We start from the raw sequence: 17192 nt of genomic DNA on the forward strand, positions 1-17192 counted from the left end.
GGATACTAGACTAGATGGGCCTGATCCGCTAGGCTCTTCTTATGTTCTTGCAATTATTGTAAATTTTAATTATGGATGTGTTTCATGTTTTGGTGGAATTGTTATATTGGGCACAGATTCTAAAACTGGTTTTGTACTTGTAAGCCGCTCAGAAGCCATTTTGGTACGTAAGCAGTACAGTTGTACCTTGGTTTTCAAACAGCTTAGTTCTCGAATGTTTTGGCTCCTGAATGCCTCAAACCCGGAAGTGACCGTTACGGTTTGTGAACTATTTTTGGAGGCCGAATGTCCGATGGGCCTTCCGTGGCTTCCAATTGGCTGCAGGAGCTTCCTGCAGCCAATCAGAAGCTGCGCTTTGGTTTCCAAGCATTTTGGAAGTCGAACCGACTTCTGGAACGGATTCCATCCGACTTCCAGGGCATATAAATTGAGAAAAAGTGACAACGATAACTCTGATGGCTGAATCCTGTGGTGACCCTGAACCAATTCTCACGGTGATGTCAAACTGTGGTGCCCAGAAATGAACCAGTTGGGGGAAAACGACACGGAGGGCTTTTCCTTACCTTCATGATCCCGTTCCAGTTGTCTCCCGTTGACACCCTGAAGAGGGTGAGGAAGGCCATGCCAAAGTTGTTGAAGGTCGCATGCCGGCTCAAGCCCTCGCAAGGGTTGTCCTCGCTGCAGTCTGCGAGGGAAAGGGAGTGAAGCCAAAACTGAGCCATAGTGTGAGCTGACCGTTGCTCCACCCAGCTAAGCTAACTCTGCGTGGTGTTTTAAAGACAAAGGATGTGCTGGCAAGAGCTTTCTCCTCCTTGTAAGCCTGGCTGACTGAGCTTGGCATTTAGAGCACCCTCTAGACTGCAAGGGGACGCGGGTGGCGCTGTGGGTTAGCCACAGAGCCTAGGGCTTGCTGATTAGAAGGTCGCGGTCTCGGCGGCCGCTCCCAGTCACCAGTCTAGCTGCCACATTCTGGATTAGTTGTTGTTCTGGGTCACCTTCAAAGGTAGCCCCACATAGAGCGCGTTGCAGTAGTCCAAGCGAGAGATAACTAAAGCATGCACCACTCTGGCGAGACAGTCTGTGGGCAGGTAGGGTCTCAGCCTGTGTACCACATGGAGCTGATAAACAGCTGCTCTGGACACAGAATTGACCTGCACCTCCATGGACAGCTGTGAGTCCAGAATGACTCCCAGGCTGCGCACCTGGTCCTTCAGGGGCACAGTTACCCCATTCCCTTAGGTTCCTGCTCTCTTGTTGCCAAACCTCCTGCTATCTTCCCCTGCTTCCTGCCTTGGAGCCTGAGACCCCTACAAGAAAACAAAAACAACCCCCCCCAACAAAACGAAATGAATCTAAGCACAGTGTACTTTCATTCACATTCCTTGAAAAAAAGGGTATTTGTCAGACTCCATCTCCCAACAGCCCCAAGCAGGACAGCCAATGGCCAGGGATGATGGGAGCTGTGGTCCAGCAATATCTGGAGAGCCACAGGTTCCCCATTCTTGCTTTAGATCAGCTAATCTCAGGCTTGGGTCCCCAGATGTTGTTGGACTACAACTCCCATTATCCTTGACCTCTGGTCCTGCTAGTTAGGGATGATGGGTGTTGTAGTCCAACAAAATCAGGGGACCCAAGGTTGAACAAAACGACAGTCAGATTGCCACATCTCCATAGTCAGCAAGAGCAAAATAGGGAAAATGGGAGAGAGGGGGAGAGAGAGAGGGAGAGATAGGGAAAGAAGGGGAAATAACTCACCTAACTTTCCAAACAACTCCACTCCCAGGGCAGCATAGATGAAAAAGAGGAGCATAAAGAGTAGGCCGAGATTCCCTACCTGGAAGAGAAGACAGTTAAAGAAGGGTCAGGCAATGGAAGACACAAGATCTACCCACCTTGGAAGACTGGCAGATGCAACTAATAGACTATATGGAGATGGCGGAAATGACTGGCAGAATCCGAGACCAGGGAGAAGACTCAGTGGAAGAAGATTGGGGGAAATTTAAAACCTATTTGCAGAAATATTGTAAAATTTCTGAATGTTGATGACATTGAAATGAAATGCTGGGGTTCTAGCAACAAGGTAAAATCTAAGATTAAACCAGCAACAGATAAATTAATGGGCTATGAATTTGCTGAACCAACTTTTAAAAGGGATACAAGAACGGGGGACGTGAGGAAGTCAGGAAAATATGTGAATTTAAGATGTAAAATTAAGAAAGAGGGAATTTTTGTTTTTTTCCTATATGTGCTTTTTCTTTTTATTATTAGTTTTTAATGTATGTATTTTTGTATTTTGTATTTTTGTCCTTAAAGTTTGTATTGTTGTATTTTGTAGTATGTATTTTGTGTCTTTATATTCTTCTTGTCTTTGTCTTTATATTTTTTTTTATACTTTGCATTGTTAAAATTTAATAAAAAATTAAAAAAAAAAGAAGGGTCAGGGAAGTGGGGTGTGTGTGTGTGCAAGTAGAGAGGAACCATTGCATACCAAAGGCCAGTCTTTCTGGTGTTTCTGTCTCTTGGTCACACTGAACTTTCTGCTCCCGCACACAGTAGTTATGAGGAAAGGAAACTCTCTTTCCAAACCAGACTGCGTCTGCATGCAGTCAACCTCTCCTCCACCCTTTTCATGCCCTTTCTGGTTCTGGGAGACAAGCAGGGAGGGGAACTTGTCACAGCAGGAGGGGGAGACACTTGTGACTCTTCATCAGCCTGACTCATCTCTGCCTCTCGCCCTCTTTCCTCTCCTGCTTCTGCCTCTGATTCTGGACCTCTCTCTGCCACAGACTCTCCCCTCTCACTTAGCCCTGTTACCTCTCCAGCTTCTGACACTTCCTCCTCTCAGTCTGCCCCCTGTTCTCCCTCTGACCACTCATTGTTTTCCCACCAACACTCCCCGGGCTCTGAGCCTTCTTCCATTGGTGTTTCCCCAGCCACCACTCCTCTACGTCCAACCAGTCCATGACATCCTGGCACTTTTTACGCCCTCCTTGCAAAGGATGCCAGCTGCATGGGATCAACTGCTCCCATGTGGGTGCCTACTGCAGATGTGAGACCGTAACAGGTCAAAGAGGCTCCCAGGTTGCTGGACGCATGTGCAAAAGGGGCCCCTTGCTGCCAGGATCAGGCCTACAGTGGGGAAAATAATCCCCAAGTCGGCTTCTGTTCTGCTCGCCATCTGACGCGGCTCTGGAAAATTATACAAGTGGGTATTATCCTATCACAAATAATCACCATCCCTTGCTCCTCTGGTTCACTGCAGAAAGCCACAAATGGCTGGCTTCCCGCTGGGAACCATCAGCTGAAGAGATGGGCGGAGAGTCAGCTTGAAAATATGACTCTGCACATATGGCACATAAGGGGGGGAGATGATTTTTTTCCTGATTCCGAGCATGCAAAGTCAGGGTGAAATCTGCCTTGGGCACAACTAAGTGCATTCTGAGCTTGATGGAATAAAAAATAAGAATCAAAATTCAATCGTGAGAAAATCTGCACCCAGTTTAAATGATGCAAAGTACACATACCATCTGATTTACATATATTAAGCTGCAGTGGTGGTCAGGGCAGGCGGGATAATATATGCTCCACCCTTGTTTCCAAACTAGGGATGGGTGAACTCCACACCAGGGGAGGCTTGATGTTCATAGGACTTGGGGCCCCTGGGAAAATTGGATTTCCCAGGGTCCCTGGAAACAGATGCAGCTTAGCTACATTCCAGCAGCTAGCCAGGAAAAGAGGCGTCCAGTGAGACCTTCACATGAAGCTGTTCCTAAAAGCACAGCTCTTATAATAGCATGACTCCTCATTGGTTTAAATGTCTCTTGCCAAGTACTTGCAAGAATTCAAGGACACATTTCAGTCAGTTTTTGGGGGGCAGGGGAAAGACATTTAGAGAGATTATTTTTTTAAAGAAATTGGGTCCTCCCTTAATGAGGGCATTTATTGTGGTGAGACCTGGAAACCGACACCCTATGTTGTGGGTGGGTACAATTGGTCAGCGACAACACCCAATGGGTAGGTCCCTTGATGTTGGGTTTAATCTGGTCAATGGGGAGCAGTCCAAACGGTTCGAGGGACCTATTTATGCCCATGCACGTGGCCCAGAGCTTCCTCTTTTGGCGTGTGCATTCGGAAAACCCTCCCACCTCTCCCTATTTTTAGGGCTTTGCGCTTGACCTTGCTATGCCGTCGTGTGTTGTCTGTTGGGACAGGGGCACGGCAGGAATTTTCCCCACTTGGCTGATTGGCTGGTGCCATTTGGGTTTTGCTTGCTGCGTAGCAAATTATCACAACTTGTAAGGTTGCGGATAGGCTCTGGTTAGGTGATAGGGATGGGAGAACACTCCCACCATCCCTATGTGAAGGGTATTACGTTAAAGGAATCCAGGGACTCAATGGTTTGGTCAACCCCTGAGAGGGGGTTGTGCCCGTGCCTGAGTCCAGGGGGACATTTGGGTGGCGGAATTAGCCCATTCCCGGCTTTCCGCTTATCCGGGTGTTCACCCGTGGCTGACCTAGGCTGGTGCCCTGGGTCAGCGCTACCTGCATGGCAGGGAGCTAGTCGAACCAAAGCCTATGCAACCAGTCACTTTCTGTAATCAATAAAGTTGTGGCCTAAATTCTGCCAAAAACCAAAATTTGAGTCAAGTATGAATTTATTTAGTGGGGAGGTTTCTGGGTCTGAACACACAAAAAACCTGAGAGTAATGCTGTCTCTTCTTATCAGTGCATTATTCATATTCTAAATCTAAAGCCCACCACTTATCTGCATCCAGCCAGTCTATGACAATGACCAAAGGGTTCTGGGTCAGCATTTTTACACAATAGTGACATTTAAACCCATTGTTATGGAATCGCTGCAGAACCTTCCAGTTCTGTTCTCATGGAAGTTCCTGGTCTACAGTTTTAGAAAATGCTGTTCAGGTGGTCCCCCCTTTTTTGGGGGGGGAATGACCCCACAAACCCACATTCCCAGAGAAAACAACAACCCAAAGCCGGTTCATTCTGGTGCTGGCAGGCTTACCTGCGGGAGGGCTTGGACCACCGTGTCCAGCAGTGCCCGCATCCCTGTGGCCATTTTGAGCAGCTTCAGTACTAGAAGGGAAAACAAAGGGATCAACAAACAATGGAGCCTCCATTGTTCTTCAAGTGTACCTTAAAGAACCAGATGCCCTAGACAAACCATGGTGCAGGCCTGCTGCTTCCATGCTCTGCTTGTAAAGCACCTGGGAATATCTAGCTGGTCATTGTTGGGGATGGGATGCTGGACCAGATACCCTGCCTTTGGTCCAGCAGGGCTCACTTTAAGTTCCCTAACAATTCCACTAAAAGTGAAGAAGGCTAATTCTGTCTGAGGAAATAACAGATGGGAGAGAACCACCTTGGACGCCAGGGCTGGTAGTCAGTGCTGTGCTATTTCAAAGTGTTGGTGCTGACCTTGAAAGCCCTAAACGGCCTTGGTCCTGTATACCTGAAGGAGCATCTCCACCCCCATCGTTCAGCTCGGACACTGAGATCCAGCGCCGAGGGCTTTCTGGCAGTTCCCTCATTGTGAGAAGTGAGGTTACAGGGAACCAGCCAGAGGGCCTTCTCGGTAGTGGTGCCCACCCTGTGGAACACCCTCCCTTCAGATGTCAAGGAAATAAGCAGCTATCCTATCTTTAAAAGACACCTAAAGGCAGCCCTGTTCAGGGAAGTTTTTAATATTTAATGCTGTACTGTTTTTAACATTTGATTGGTAGCCACCCAGAGTGGGTATAAATAATAATAATAATAATAATAATAATAATAATAATAATAATAATAATAATAATAATTTTCCTACCCAGGGTACACCCTCTGACTGAGGACATGTCTATAGCTCCCATCAGTCCCAGACAGAATATAGCAAGTGATCTGGGATCTGCCATCCCAGTTTTAGGGAGCTCGGTGGTAGAGCACATCCTTTCCGTGAAGAAAGGGTTCTCCTCTGACAAGTAGCCCTGCTAGTCCTCCAGAAGCAGTTAGACATCCCAGACCACTCGCCATATTCTGTCTGAGGCTGATGGGAGTCAGAGTGCAGCAACAGCTGGAGGGCCACAGCTGCCCTAACTCTGGAGTGGACAGTACGGGCTGAAGGCTCCAATCCTATACACGCGTGCCTGGGAATAAGTCCCATTAAACTCTGCAGGGCTTACACTGTAAACAGACCCCGGCTGGCTTCCTATACTCACAGGAGCACCTCACCAGACCCCAGATTTACCTCTAGCAATTCTGAGCACCCTCATGATGCGGATGATGGTGGGGTTGATGGGCAGCGCGGCGTTCATCTCAATCTCCTCCAGTGTGATGCCCATGATTGACAGCAGGACAATGGCAAGGTCCAGTTGGTTCCATCTAAGAGGGTAGGCATGGGAAGGCAGAATAACAGATGGTAATAAGAGTTGAGATTTGCAGAACTGCAAGGTAGATTTCTAGTCTTAAACCAAGCACCTTGATGAATAGAAAAGTATGCCAATATAAAATGGGTGCAAACAAATATATACCTCCTGCCTCTTTCTATTACCACTTTCTATCTCTCTTTTTTTCTGGCATCTCTCTCCCTTCCTCTCTGTTACTCTTGCCAAGGGTCCAAACTAATTGCCCATGGGGAGCTTTCAAAATTACCCCAAGGGCCACACAAAAATAGACAGGCAGCCCCCTCCTGGTGTAAAACAAGCATACCCATTTTTCATCTAGTGGGGGGACCTTAGATGACTCTTGAGGTGCCTTTCAATCCAACGATTCTATGTTTCTATGACTTCATCAGCAACAATGTCAGCCCGGACACTGAGGTCCAGCTCCGAGGGCCTTCTGGCGGTTCCCTCACTGCAAGAAGTGAAGTTACAGGGAACCAAGCAGAGGGCCTTCTTGGTGGTGGCACCTGCCCTGCAGAACACCCTTCCATCAAATGTCAAGGAGATAAATAGCTATACAACTTTTAGGAGACATCTGAAACAAGCTCCGTTGTACAGGGATGTTTTTAATGTTTGATGTTTTAATGTGTTTTTATATTTTGTTGGAAGCTGCCCAGAGTGGCTGGGGCAATCCAGCTAGATGTGTGGGATATAAATAATAATTTAATAATATTTTTAGAATTAATGGTCAGACAAACTGAATCCAAGACTGTGGGTTGGCTGTTTGCTCAAGCACTCATGTGTGCCAGTTGATGCTCGTCCAACAAACAAAACTGCCCTGTTTGTTCCCACCTGTACCAAATTTGGGCCACAGGCAATGCTCTGGAGCTCTCCCCCCGATCGATCGATCGATCGATAGATAGATAATTTATTATGGTCCTTCACAGAAGGAAAACAAACAATTAAAACAATGTACAGTGGTACCTTGGGTTACATATGCTTCAGGTTACATATGCTTCAGGTTACAGACTCCACTAACCCAGAAATAGTACCTCGGGTTAGGAACTTTGCTTCAGGATGAGAACAGAAATCGTGTGGTGGCAGCGTGGAGGCAGCAGTAGGTGCCATTAGCTAAAGTGGTGCTTCAGGTTAAGAACAGTTTCAGGTTAAGAACGGACCTCTGGAACCAATTAAGTACTTAACCCAAGGTACCACTGTACAACAATAAATTTAAAATTTATAAATTTGATAAGCGTATAGACACTTAAAACTTTAAGATAAACTGCTGCAGAGAGCTGACCTAAAGTCACCCATGGAACCGAGTTTGGGGATTTTCTTAACGAACTAGTTTGAGTTGGGAGATGGTCTGTGCCTACAGATCTGTACACAGAATCTGGTGACCATCTGGGTTGTCTTCTGATCTTTGCCTAACAGGAAAAGGTTGAATTTTTGCTTTTCCGGGAGTTCAGCGAGCCTCACCAGTAGGGGATCAATGGTCTTACTGGACTGGTGAGGGCAGAGCCAAGCTTCTGGCAAGTGTAAAGGCCCTTCTTGCATTTTTAGATATGAGAAAGAAGAGATATGCTGCCGGTGTGGCTATATTTCTCTCAATTTCTCCAATTTTATAGTCGGGGCACCTTGAGCAGTCCTGTTGTCTCTCGGTGTCTATGATTCTTTGCCTGACCGTAGCTTTTGCCTGGCCCAACCCCAGGCTTAGAAGGGTTTGAGGGGCAAAACCCAGTTTCTGAAGGGTGTTCAGGTCTGCCAGCCTGACTGGAACTGGCCGCAGAGGATCAGTGGGGCTATTCCTCGGGGGAGCAGATTCAATGTCAGCCATTTGTAAATTGATGTTAGGCATTCCCACCCTCCAGTCTAGAATGGAATAGAGCTTCTAACCTGTCTTTGAAGAATCTCCGAAACCCAAATGCTACCAGTTTCATCACAGCTTCAAACACAAAGACAATGGTGAAGACGTAGTTGCAGTATTTCAGCGCTTCATCCAGTGACTGCAAAGAATCAAAAGCAGGTGTTACGGAGGTGTTTCCTGCAATATTTAACTTCCCCCACACAGAATGCACATGGGCAACGAGTCCAGCTCTTTCCCCCTGATCCTGCAGAGGCCAAACTAGATGTTAGGGACAATCAGGGGTGGGGAAGCTTTCTCATTCTCTTCTGGGCAGCCTTCCAGGGAGTCACATGCCAGTGCCTGCAGCACAAAGGTAAAATTCACCCACTTTTGCTCCTGGCTCTGTGCACCTCTGGCATGTGGTCCCTGGAAGTTTGCTCAGGCTGAAAAGGTCTCCACACCTTCCTGTATTCTGACTGGCAGTAAACACCCACTAAAAGAGCCTTCCTATTTGAAATACTTGCTGAACGAGAGAGCCTGGGAACTGGGATTTTCTGCATGCAAAGGAAGTGCTTTAGCACTCAAGAAAGGCACGTTGTCCTTGAAGAATGATTGTAAACAGGTCAAAACGTTAGCAGGATTACAGTAAATCCAGCAGTATAAAAGAAGTAGAGATAAAATGAGAAAGAGGGAAAAAATACATGGAGTAATTAGAAGATAACCAAAAGGAACCATGGAAGGGCAGGGTAGTCAATGATCAATGTATTGTTGTATTGGTTAATGTATAAATGTGGGAAATTTGAAACAGAAGAATTATAAAATTAAAGGAAGGGAGGAAGGAAGGAAGGAAGGAAGGAAGGAAGGAAGGAAGGAAGGAAGGAAGGAGTGTTGTCCATACCTTGGGTTGGTTGAAATGCTCCATTGACATGGTGATGACATTGACTCCGATGATGAAGGTGATGAAAAGGTCTAGGTAGTGACTGGTGCAGAGCATGTGAATGTACTTCCGGGCAGGCGAGTAATCAGCATAGTATGGCCGCCGCTGGGCTTCTGCAGAAAGAGGCAATGGAATACACAGCCATTAGTGCTGTCCTCTGTATTTTGGGGTGCAAGGCATGCTGGTAGGGACAGCCACATGATTTCCCTGCAGGTGGGTGTATTCAATGACTCAAATGCCTTTTTTTTTTTTTTGAGGGGGATACAGCTGAGAGGTTCAGGGAGAAATGGAATGTCTCAAGCCCACCACGTAAGGGACACAAGGAACAGCAAAGTATTTTGGAGAAATACGCCACCCACAAAGAAATTAAGCACGTCTCTGTCATACTCCAGAATTATTGCATAGGGGGAGAAGGTCTCAGGGTTGCCCTGTTCAAAAATCACAGGTTGGTCAGGGTTGGTGCAAATCTTCTGAGATCTTTCTTCTGTGTTGTTATTTTCTTTTTTAAAAATAAAAACACAGATCTTCTTGTGAAGTTTGCTTCTTGTGTTGGTTTTAAGAAGAGACACTCAGCCATCTCCAGACCCATCTGTTTTTTTGTTTTTGTTTTAAAAAACATAGCAACTGCCTTGCTGGATTCATGAAGGATAAGACTATCAAGAGCTAATAGTCATGATGGCTGTATGCTACCTCCAGGATCAGAAAGCAAAATTCCTCTGAATCTCAGCTGTGGGAGATTGTGAGTAGAAGGGTACTATTGCACTCATGTTCTGATTGTGGGCTTCCCATGGGCATCTTTGGAGGTCGGGCCTGTTTGCAAAAGGGCTTTTAAACAGCCCTACACTGCACTTTGAAGTCCCAAATCAGGATTATTATTTTTACTGTATTTACTCGTATCAAATGCTCACCTCTTTTTTGGCCAAATTACGTTGTGAAAATTAAGGTGTGCATTAGATTCGATGGCGCATTTGGCTTGAGTAAATACGGTACTTAAAATGCCTGCTGAAATTTAAAAAGTATTCATCAAGTGCAAGAACAAAAACAGGGAAGGGGGCCTGTTTGATCTCAGCCAGGAGCTGGGACTTCAATACTCAATTCATGTCTCCTGGGGAATACGAGACGTGCATCTGAGTCATAGGAGAACTACTATCAGGGGTGCAGCATAATTTTCTGTGGAGGTATGTTCTGATGCAGAATCTTTTTTTTAATATAATGAATTTTTTATGTTCCAGTTTGTATGCTTAAAAAATATTTTATGATCAATACTGGGTTTTTCTTGGTGGCTTTTATTAAGAATTCAAGAAGAGCCTGCTATATCAGGCTAGTGGCCAACTAGATGCCATGCCACAACCAGGGCCTCAGTGCAAGAGCAACTTTCCCCTCCTGTGGTTTCCAGAAGCATTGCTGGCTCTGGAGGCAGAGAATAGCCTCCATAGCCTTCTCCTGATTTTCTACAATCCTTTTTAATAGCCACCCATGTCCATTATGGCCTGGAAGATGCCCAATTGCCATTGGGTGGCATCTAAATGCTGTTGATAATAAAGAAATACTATGGATCTTGAGAGCTGGAAGATGCGGAAGCAGCCAAACATATAAAGAAAAACAATGAGGCATGAGACTCACGTTGGGTCATTATAAGAACTGTAAGAACTGGGGCCTGAGTTTATTGTTTTCCTCTTCCCTCTTCATTGCTTTTTCCTTTTGTATCTTTTTTTTTTCCAGGAGGAAGGCGCTGTCATCTTTTATTTTTTTAAAAAATGACCTGCAAACCATTTCTGGGAAACATTTTCAGCTAAAGAGCAAAAGTAAAGATTCTTTCAAGAAACAAGCAAACTCCTTGAGCTGCCCTTGCAGCTGTGGTCCCCGGCCCTTGACCTTTCGAGTGCTTTCCAGCTGACGTTAGTGCTGCAGATTGTTTTGCTGATGCAAAAGACAACCGGATCAGAATGTACCAGCTTAAATAATCAGATCAAAAGGAAACCAGATTGGCTGGTGACCCTTCAGCTATTAATCTCCCCCAGTCCTCTCTTGATGGCTAAAAAGGACATTTCAAATGTCTTTTGACCAGGGTCACCCATGTTTCTCCCAGCCAAGCAATCTGAAAGCAAAGTAGAAAGCAAATGTTTTCTTCTTTTTCTGGCTGGGTGGATTCTAGCTCTCAACGTTATTTGCGAGAGTCTCATAAATCTGCTCAGAGCAGACAGGCGGACTGTGTGCTGCTAGCATGGCTAATCCTACTGGCCTCCGTGTCAAAAGCAAGGCTTTGGATGTTTATGTAAAAACAGGAATGCAGTTGTCCATGGGGGAGGACCACATGGCAGAAATAGCTTTTCTTGTGCATCATGCAAAGACCGAAACAAAGACAGGTGACAACGACTGAACTCTATTAACGCACCAGTTTCCAAAAGCCTGATGAAAGAAGAATCACCACTGTGAGTACTGCCCAAATACGGACAATCTTGAATCCCAGTCCTGTGAGCTGTATACCTGGATTACAGTGATGGCTCTCAAACTTTCTCATTTTGGAGACCCTTTTGCTGAACTTCTGGCAATGGAATCCTGGGTATGGCAAGGATTCTGGGTAGTTCTAACACAGGAAATGCAGGCTCAGGGGCCAAAAGGAGCTCTCAAAGCCATAGCTCAGAAGATGATGGGCTGGCCACCTCTGTTGAACCAGCAGCACTAGAGGAAGAGGTGTTGGAAACCAACCCAGCCCCCAAAACCATGACTAGGCTTGAGCTAGACAAATGAGGGGGATTTGAATTGAGATTCCTAGAGTATGCACTCTTGGAGCCTACATCTCCAGCCCCCACATCCCTAGGAACTGTCATCCTTCACGAGTCTGAAAAAAAATTACCTAGAAGGAGAAGGTGCAAGAATCCAAGCTAGAAGCTTTCCTCCTTTAAAGGAGTCTGTTCCTCAAGGAAGGTGTAGAGCATGGGAAGGGTGATCTGACTTTGGAGGAATAAAAGGCTTCAATCCAGTCCTAGGTTTCACTGGAGCACAATGCTTATTTGGAGCTCTCCATGGTGCTGAAACCACTGGGCTGCTTTGTACCCTCTAGGTTTCTTGCCAAGGTAGCATGTCCTGCTACAATCTTGCTTCTGGCCAGCATCTGCTGCCTTGGATATTGACCCTTGCTTGTTTGGCACAATGTACTTGCTTCTGGCCCAACTAGATCGACAGCCCAATTGCAAACGCTGACCAGTGGAGCCTGGTCCTTGCAGAGACCTGACACCAGGCCTGTTGGAGTCCTTACTGTTGTCCTTTATGAACTGAGACGGGTCCCTAAAACACATTCTAAGGCTGCACCCCACAAGTGAAATGCTGGTTGTGGTGGTCAGGCTAGTTGCCTAGCATGATTTGCCACACAGAGGCACTACTGATGCATTCCTGATAAGGTATCCTAGTTACTGGCTCAGAAGAGCAGTGGGTGGGGAACCTGTGTCCATCCAGAAATTGCTGGACCCCATCGCCCATCAGTCTCACCCAACAGTCCTGGGAGATAGGAGTTGCAGTCTTGGAGGGCCACAGGTTCTGGAGACTTATGAAGCAAAGCCACAATTGATATGGTACAGTGTGCAGGTATGGTACAGTAATTCAGCAAGGGGGCTAGGAAGCTCAGGTTGACATCTCAGGTGGGTTTGAGAAGACAGAGTGAAAGGAAGCGCTTGGAATATCTTCAGTACACGGGTGAAAGAAAGGAGGAGTCCTTTCAACTTGGAGACGCACACATAGTAGCACCCTGACAACACTGGAAGTGACATGCAACAAGGTGCTCATGCTCTGTCCAACAACGCATGCAACGTCCCTTAGAAGAGATGCCAATTCATGCACGGTGCAAAGGTGAGGACGCACAGGGGTGTGCCACAGCGGCGGCAGCAGTGGCCAGGGAATGGTGGGCTTGACTTCACTCTTTGTTATTGTGATGCGGGACCAAGGCATAGCCCCACAGAAGCCAAAGCACACACTGCTGCACGAACATATGTGAGGCAAGTCTGGACTATGTATGTTTCCTTGATATGCTCCTGCTTCCCTTGGGGCCATGAAGCTCCAGGACAGGTCTCACCAACAGCACAATTGTGTGAGATTCTGCAAACACCAGAGGCCCAGGAATGTTGGGGGTGGGGGACAAGAAGTCCTCTAGGACAGTGATGGCCAAACTTGGCCCTCCAGCTGTTTTGGGACTACAACTCCCATCACCCCTAGCTAACAGGACCAGTGGTCAGGGATGATGGGAATTGTAGTCCCAAAACAGCTGGAGGGCCAAGTTTGGCCATCACTGCTCTAGGAAAAGGAAACTCTGGGGCATTCATTTCATAACTTAAAATAAACCGACAAGAGACCATCCCATGCCTTACCAGCGAGAGATTTAATCTGGGCACACAGATAAATTTCCCACCTCCCTGCTGAATACATTAGAGACTGAGAACTTTCTCTCTGTGTGTGGTTAATTTTTAGATTTCTCCAGGGGACGCATTCATTCCAATAGTCCCTCGGAAGCTCCTCCTGAAGGTTTGAATTGGTTTGTTGCGTACTCTGTGTCGGGGGGCAGGGCGGGGAGGGATAACACTTGCCAGTCTGGCATGCCAAGGACAAAAGTGGGTTGGAACAACACAACGGGCCCCTCAACTCCAAATGCCTACCTTTGACCTAGCTAGCTAGGCAAAGGTGTGGTTAACTGGTTTGGGGGATGGCGACAGACAGATGGCGGGTCAAGGTGAGCAAGTGGGAAATTTGCTAGCTATGTAGCGTGCTGCTGATTTTGAACCGCACTCCTTCCCTCTGTCCATGGCTTCTCCATTGTCATGATGCTCCTCTGCCCTTGAGAACTTCTGAGAAGGAAGCGGCCATGGGTGAACCTTCTTCCCACTTTGACTGGTGTTGTTGATTCAGCCATAGCATCTTTCCCCATCCAGTTAAAAGCGTCAAGTGATACACGACTAGGCCAAGCCCGGCTCACTTCTGCTGCAAATCACAGATATGACCACTGGCCACGGACACACACTCACAGATCCACCACAAGCCACAGAGAAGGAGTCGCGCGTCAGATCTTTCTGAGTCTGCCATCTTTTTTTTTTGCTAAGAAGTCACCTATAGAAAACCAAAGCAAAAGCACCCAAACCCTTCAGGATAGAAATAATGGCTGGAACTGCCTCCACCATTATTTCAGTTCTTCGTTACGGTGGGAGGGGGAGGATATGTTTAGATCAGGGGTGGGACCAGACACTACACATCCTTACCTGGCTCTTGGAACTCACCCCAGGTAATACACCTCACCACCCCGTCTACTCCATGCCCTCCTTGAGTCTTATGCCCAGGGGGAATTTTTCTTGCTTGCTTAAGAGGAGGGTGGAAGTGTGTGCAGGAACCTCTGAGTGACTAGAATGTGACCTGTAATGCTAACGTAAGTGTTGTATCCATTGCCCCACCAGCGTGTGACCCCCCAGAAAGTTGCCTAAAACTACCGTATTGCCCCAAATATAAGCTGCACCTTTTTTTCCAAATTCCGACTGTGAAAAGTCAAAGTGTGACTTATATTCGGAACCAGCCTCCTGGAACTACCACCCTGAACGGGGGGTGGGGGAGGCAGGCACACAGTGTGCTCAAAACCGAGCACCGGCCCTCCCCCTGCCCCCCGTTCAGGGCGGTAGAGCCGGGAGGTGGGTGCACAGCGCGCTCAGAACCAAGCGTCGGCACCAGCTGCCCCCTCCCTCGCCCAGGGCGGTAGTGCTAGGAGGCTGGCCGCGCACACAAATAGGCCTTCAAATTCAAAGATGCGGCTTACTTGCGGGTGCATTTTATATTCGGGCCAATACGGTAAATGTGGCCCTCAGCTGAAAATCACCAGTTGTGTGGTCTCTGCTGAGGATCTCCCCCCAGTTCCTACTGCTAGGCAGACTAGGGTTTCATAAGAGGCTGTGGCGTGTAACACACCAGGATGTTGCTTTGAGAAACATCCTGAGATAAAACAGGTTGTTGTGACCTGCGAGATGAGGCTCCTGCTGCAAAGATCTTTGTGGAATTCCTTCCAGTCATTCATTCTAATTTAAATGTTGCTGCTGTGCTTTAAATTTACATTACACTGCCTTGTTTATACTGCTCCTTCTGTTCTCATTGCCTTACCTGGCTGTTTCAACATTACCCTGCCTTGATTTTTTTTTTAATGGAGTTGTTTCAATTCATGCTATTATTTTGCTGGTACTATTAACTTTTTCCATTATGTGCCAATAAGCCATTTAAGGGACTTTGGTTGCAGTCGTGGGTCCATGGAGCTGATCGCAGGCTCTGCTTCTATACCCCAGTGGATTGCAAAGATGCAAATTCGAACCCAGATTAATGGTGCCATTTCCTGACCCCAGAAACAAGGAGTCCACCCCAGAATTCCCCAAATGAATAACCTTGAGCTTGCTCTGATCACACCTATTTATGACCACATGGCAGCTAAATAATATTTAGGGCAGGCATGTGGTTATGTAGGGCAGAAAGAAAAAACACAAGGAAGAAACCAACCAAAAGCAGTTGTTCCTGCCTTCACTGCTCCCCAGGGCTGGACCATATTGAGCTTCAAGCATCTTGGGCGCTTAAGAAACTGGAATGGAGGGAGCAGGTGGAAGTTTGTGAGACATTTCCAAGATTGAGGCAGGCAGGAAAGACGCCCAAGGAAGATTCGTGTCCTCAGGCCACCTACAGAAGTTGTTGCAGGGAGCTCAGCGACGGAGAACAGAACCGGAATGGAAAAGTAAACCTTTCCTCTGCACTTTCGGGAGGGCAGATCTCAGAGCATCCCACACTTTGTGGCGCTCTTGCCCTTTCTGAACTCATCTCGCAGCTGCCTCCAGGCGCCCGTCTCCTGGGAGCGGAGGCAGAGCCGATTCTCATGGATTTACAAAGGAAATGTTTATGAAGCACTTAATATCGACTTTGCTGCTATTGGGGGGGAGGAAGCCTGGGAGACTGCGATGGAGAGAAGCATGTGAACTAGCACACCCTCCCTCTCTCAGAAAAAAATATGTTGAGCTCTCTCAGATCAGCAGCCAAAGTGGCGGTAAAAGCATCAAGGGCTGGTCTGCGCTAAACATTTACATTGGTTTTATATTTTCATAGATATCAGCATTCATTCCAGCAGTGGTTGGAGGGTCAGTGTAGATGGTGGTGTTTATGTTTGCTTGGCTGGAAAATTGCAAAATTCAGCGAAGCGGAAGTCTAGGTGTTCAACACCTGTGGCACCCTCCTAAATCAACCTGCCTTTGACTCAATTTGCTATTAAAACAGAGAGAAAGAGAGAGAGAAGGAGAAGGAGGGGGAAGAGGATTGTGGGAATATCTTTTGGCTTCCCCACCTACTCTGCCCAGAAGGCTGCCAGTCCAATCTAGAATCCCACCCACCCACCGGTGGGATAGCTGAATGTGCATCTCTTCTAAAGGGATTCCACCTTTGGGCTCTTTCTCCTCGACCCCCAAGCTGGGAGTCTTCCCCACTTCCCCGACCCCCACGCTCTGCCATTCCCACCCCCCACCCCATGCAGCGTCTGTGTGGCATGCGGGGACCATGCACCGAGACCCTCCAAAAAAAGGAAGAAAGAAAGAAAAGAAAGTCAGCTAGTGGATCTGTTTTCCTTATTTTAAAAAAGTACCGTAGGAAATCCCATCGATGGGCCTTAAATAACGTTGGTGATGCTTTAAGTCCCAGGGTTAGGGGCAACAGGACACCGTTGGGAATCAGAAACGAGGCAAGAGAGAGAGAGAGAGACGTGTGGCTGGGGAACCCACTGGAGATTTGGGTGGGTGCGTCCAATGTACAGGTGAAACTCGAAAAATTAGAATATCATGGAAAAGTTCCTTTCTTTCACTAATTCAACTTCAAAGGTGAAACTAATATATGAGATTGACTCATGACATGCAAAGCGAGATATGTCAAGCTTTGATTTGTGACCAATGCAATGATCATGGCGTGCAGCTGATGAAAACCCCAAATTAACAATCTCAGAAAATGAGAATATTCAAGGAAATCAGCAAAACGAGGATTGCAAATC

General features: G+C 47.0%; 1 protein-coding gene across 3 annotated transcripts in view; it reads right to left on the reverse strand.

Moving 5' to 3' along the window:
- Positions 1 to 17192, reverse strand: part of CACNA1H (calcium voltage-gated channel subunit alpha1 H) — a 371014-nt gene that overhangs the window by 17411 nt on the left and 336411 nt on the right. For all 3 annotated transcript variants that reach the window (XM_083474111.1, XM_083474110.1, XM_083474109.1), the window contains exons 26-31: positions 9119 to 9270; positions 8271 to 8380; positions 6242 to 6375; positions 5024 to 5094; positions 1756 to 1834; positions 564 to 685 (exon numbers count right to left, since the gene is read on the reverse strand). In XM_083474111.1, the coding sequence (XP_083330237.1) occupies positions 564 to 685; positions 1756 to 1834; positions 5024 to 5094; positions 6242 to 6375; positions 8271 to 8380; positions 9119 to 9270 (668 nt within the window). The remainder of the gene's footprint in view (positions 1 to 563; positions 686 to 1755; positions 1835 to 5023; positions 5095 to 6241; positions 6376 to 8270; positions 8381 to 9118; positions 9271 to 17192) is intronic.

Source organism: Podarcis liolepis, assembly GCF_965112155.1.
Source record: "Podarcis liolepis genome assembly, chromosome: 14".
In the NCBI taxonomy this organism is placed as follows: Eukaryota; Metazoa; Chordata; class Lepidosauria; order Squamata; family Lacertidae; genus Podarcis; species Podarcis liolepis.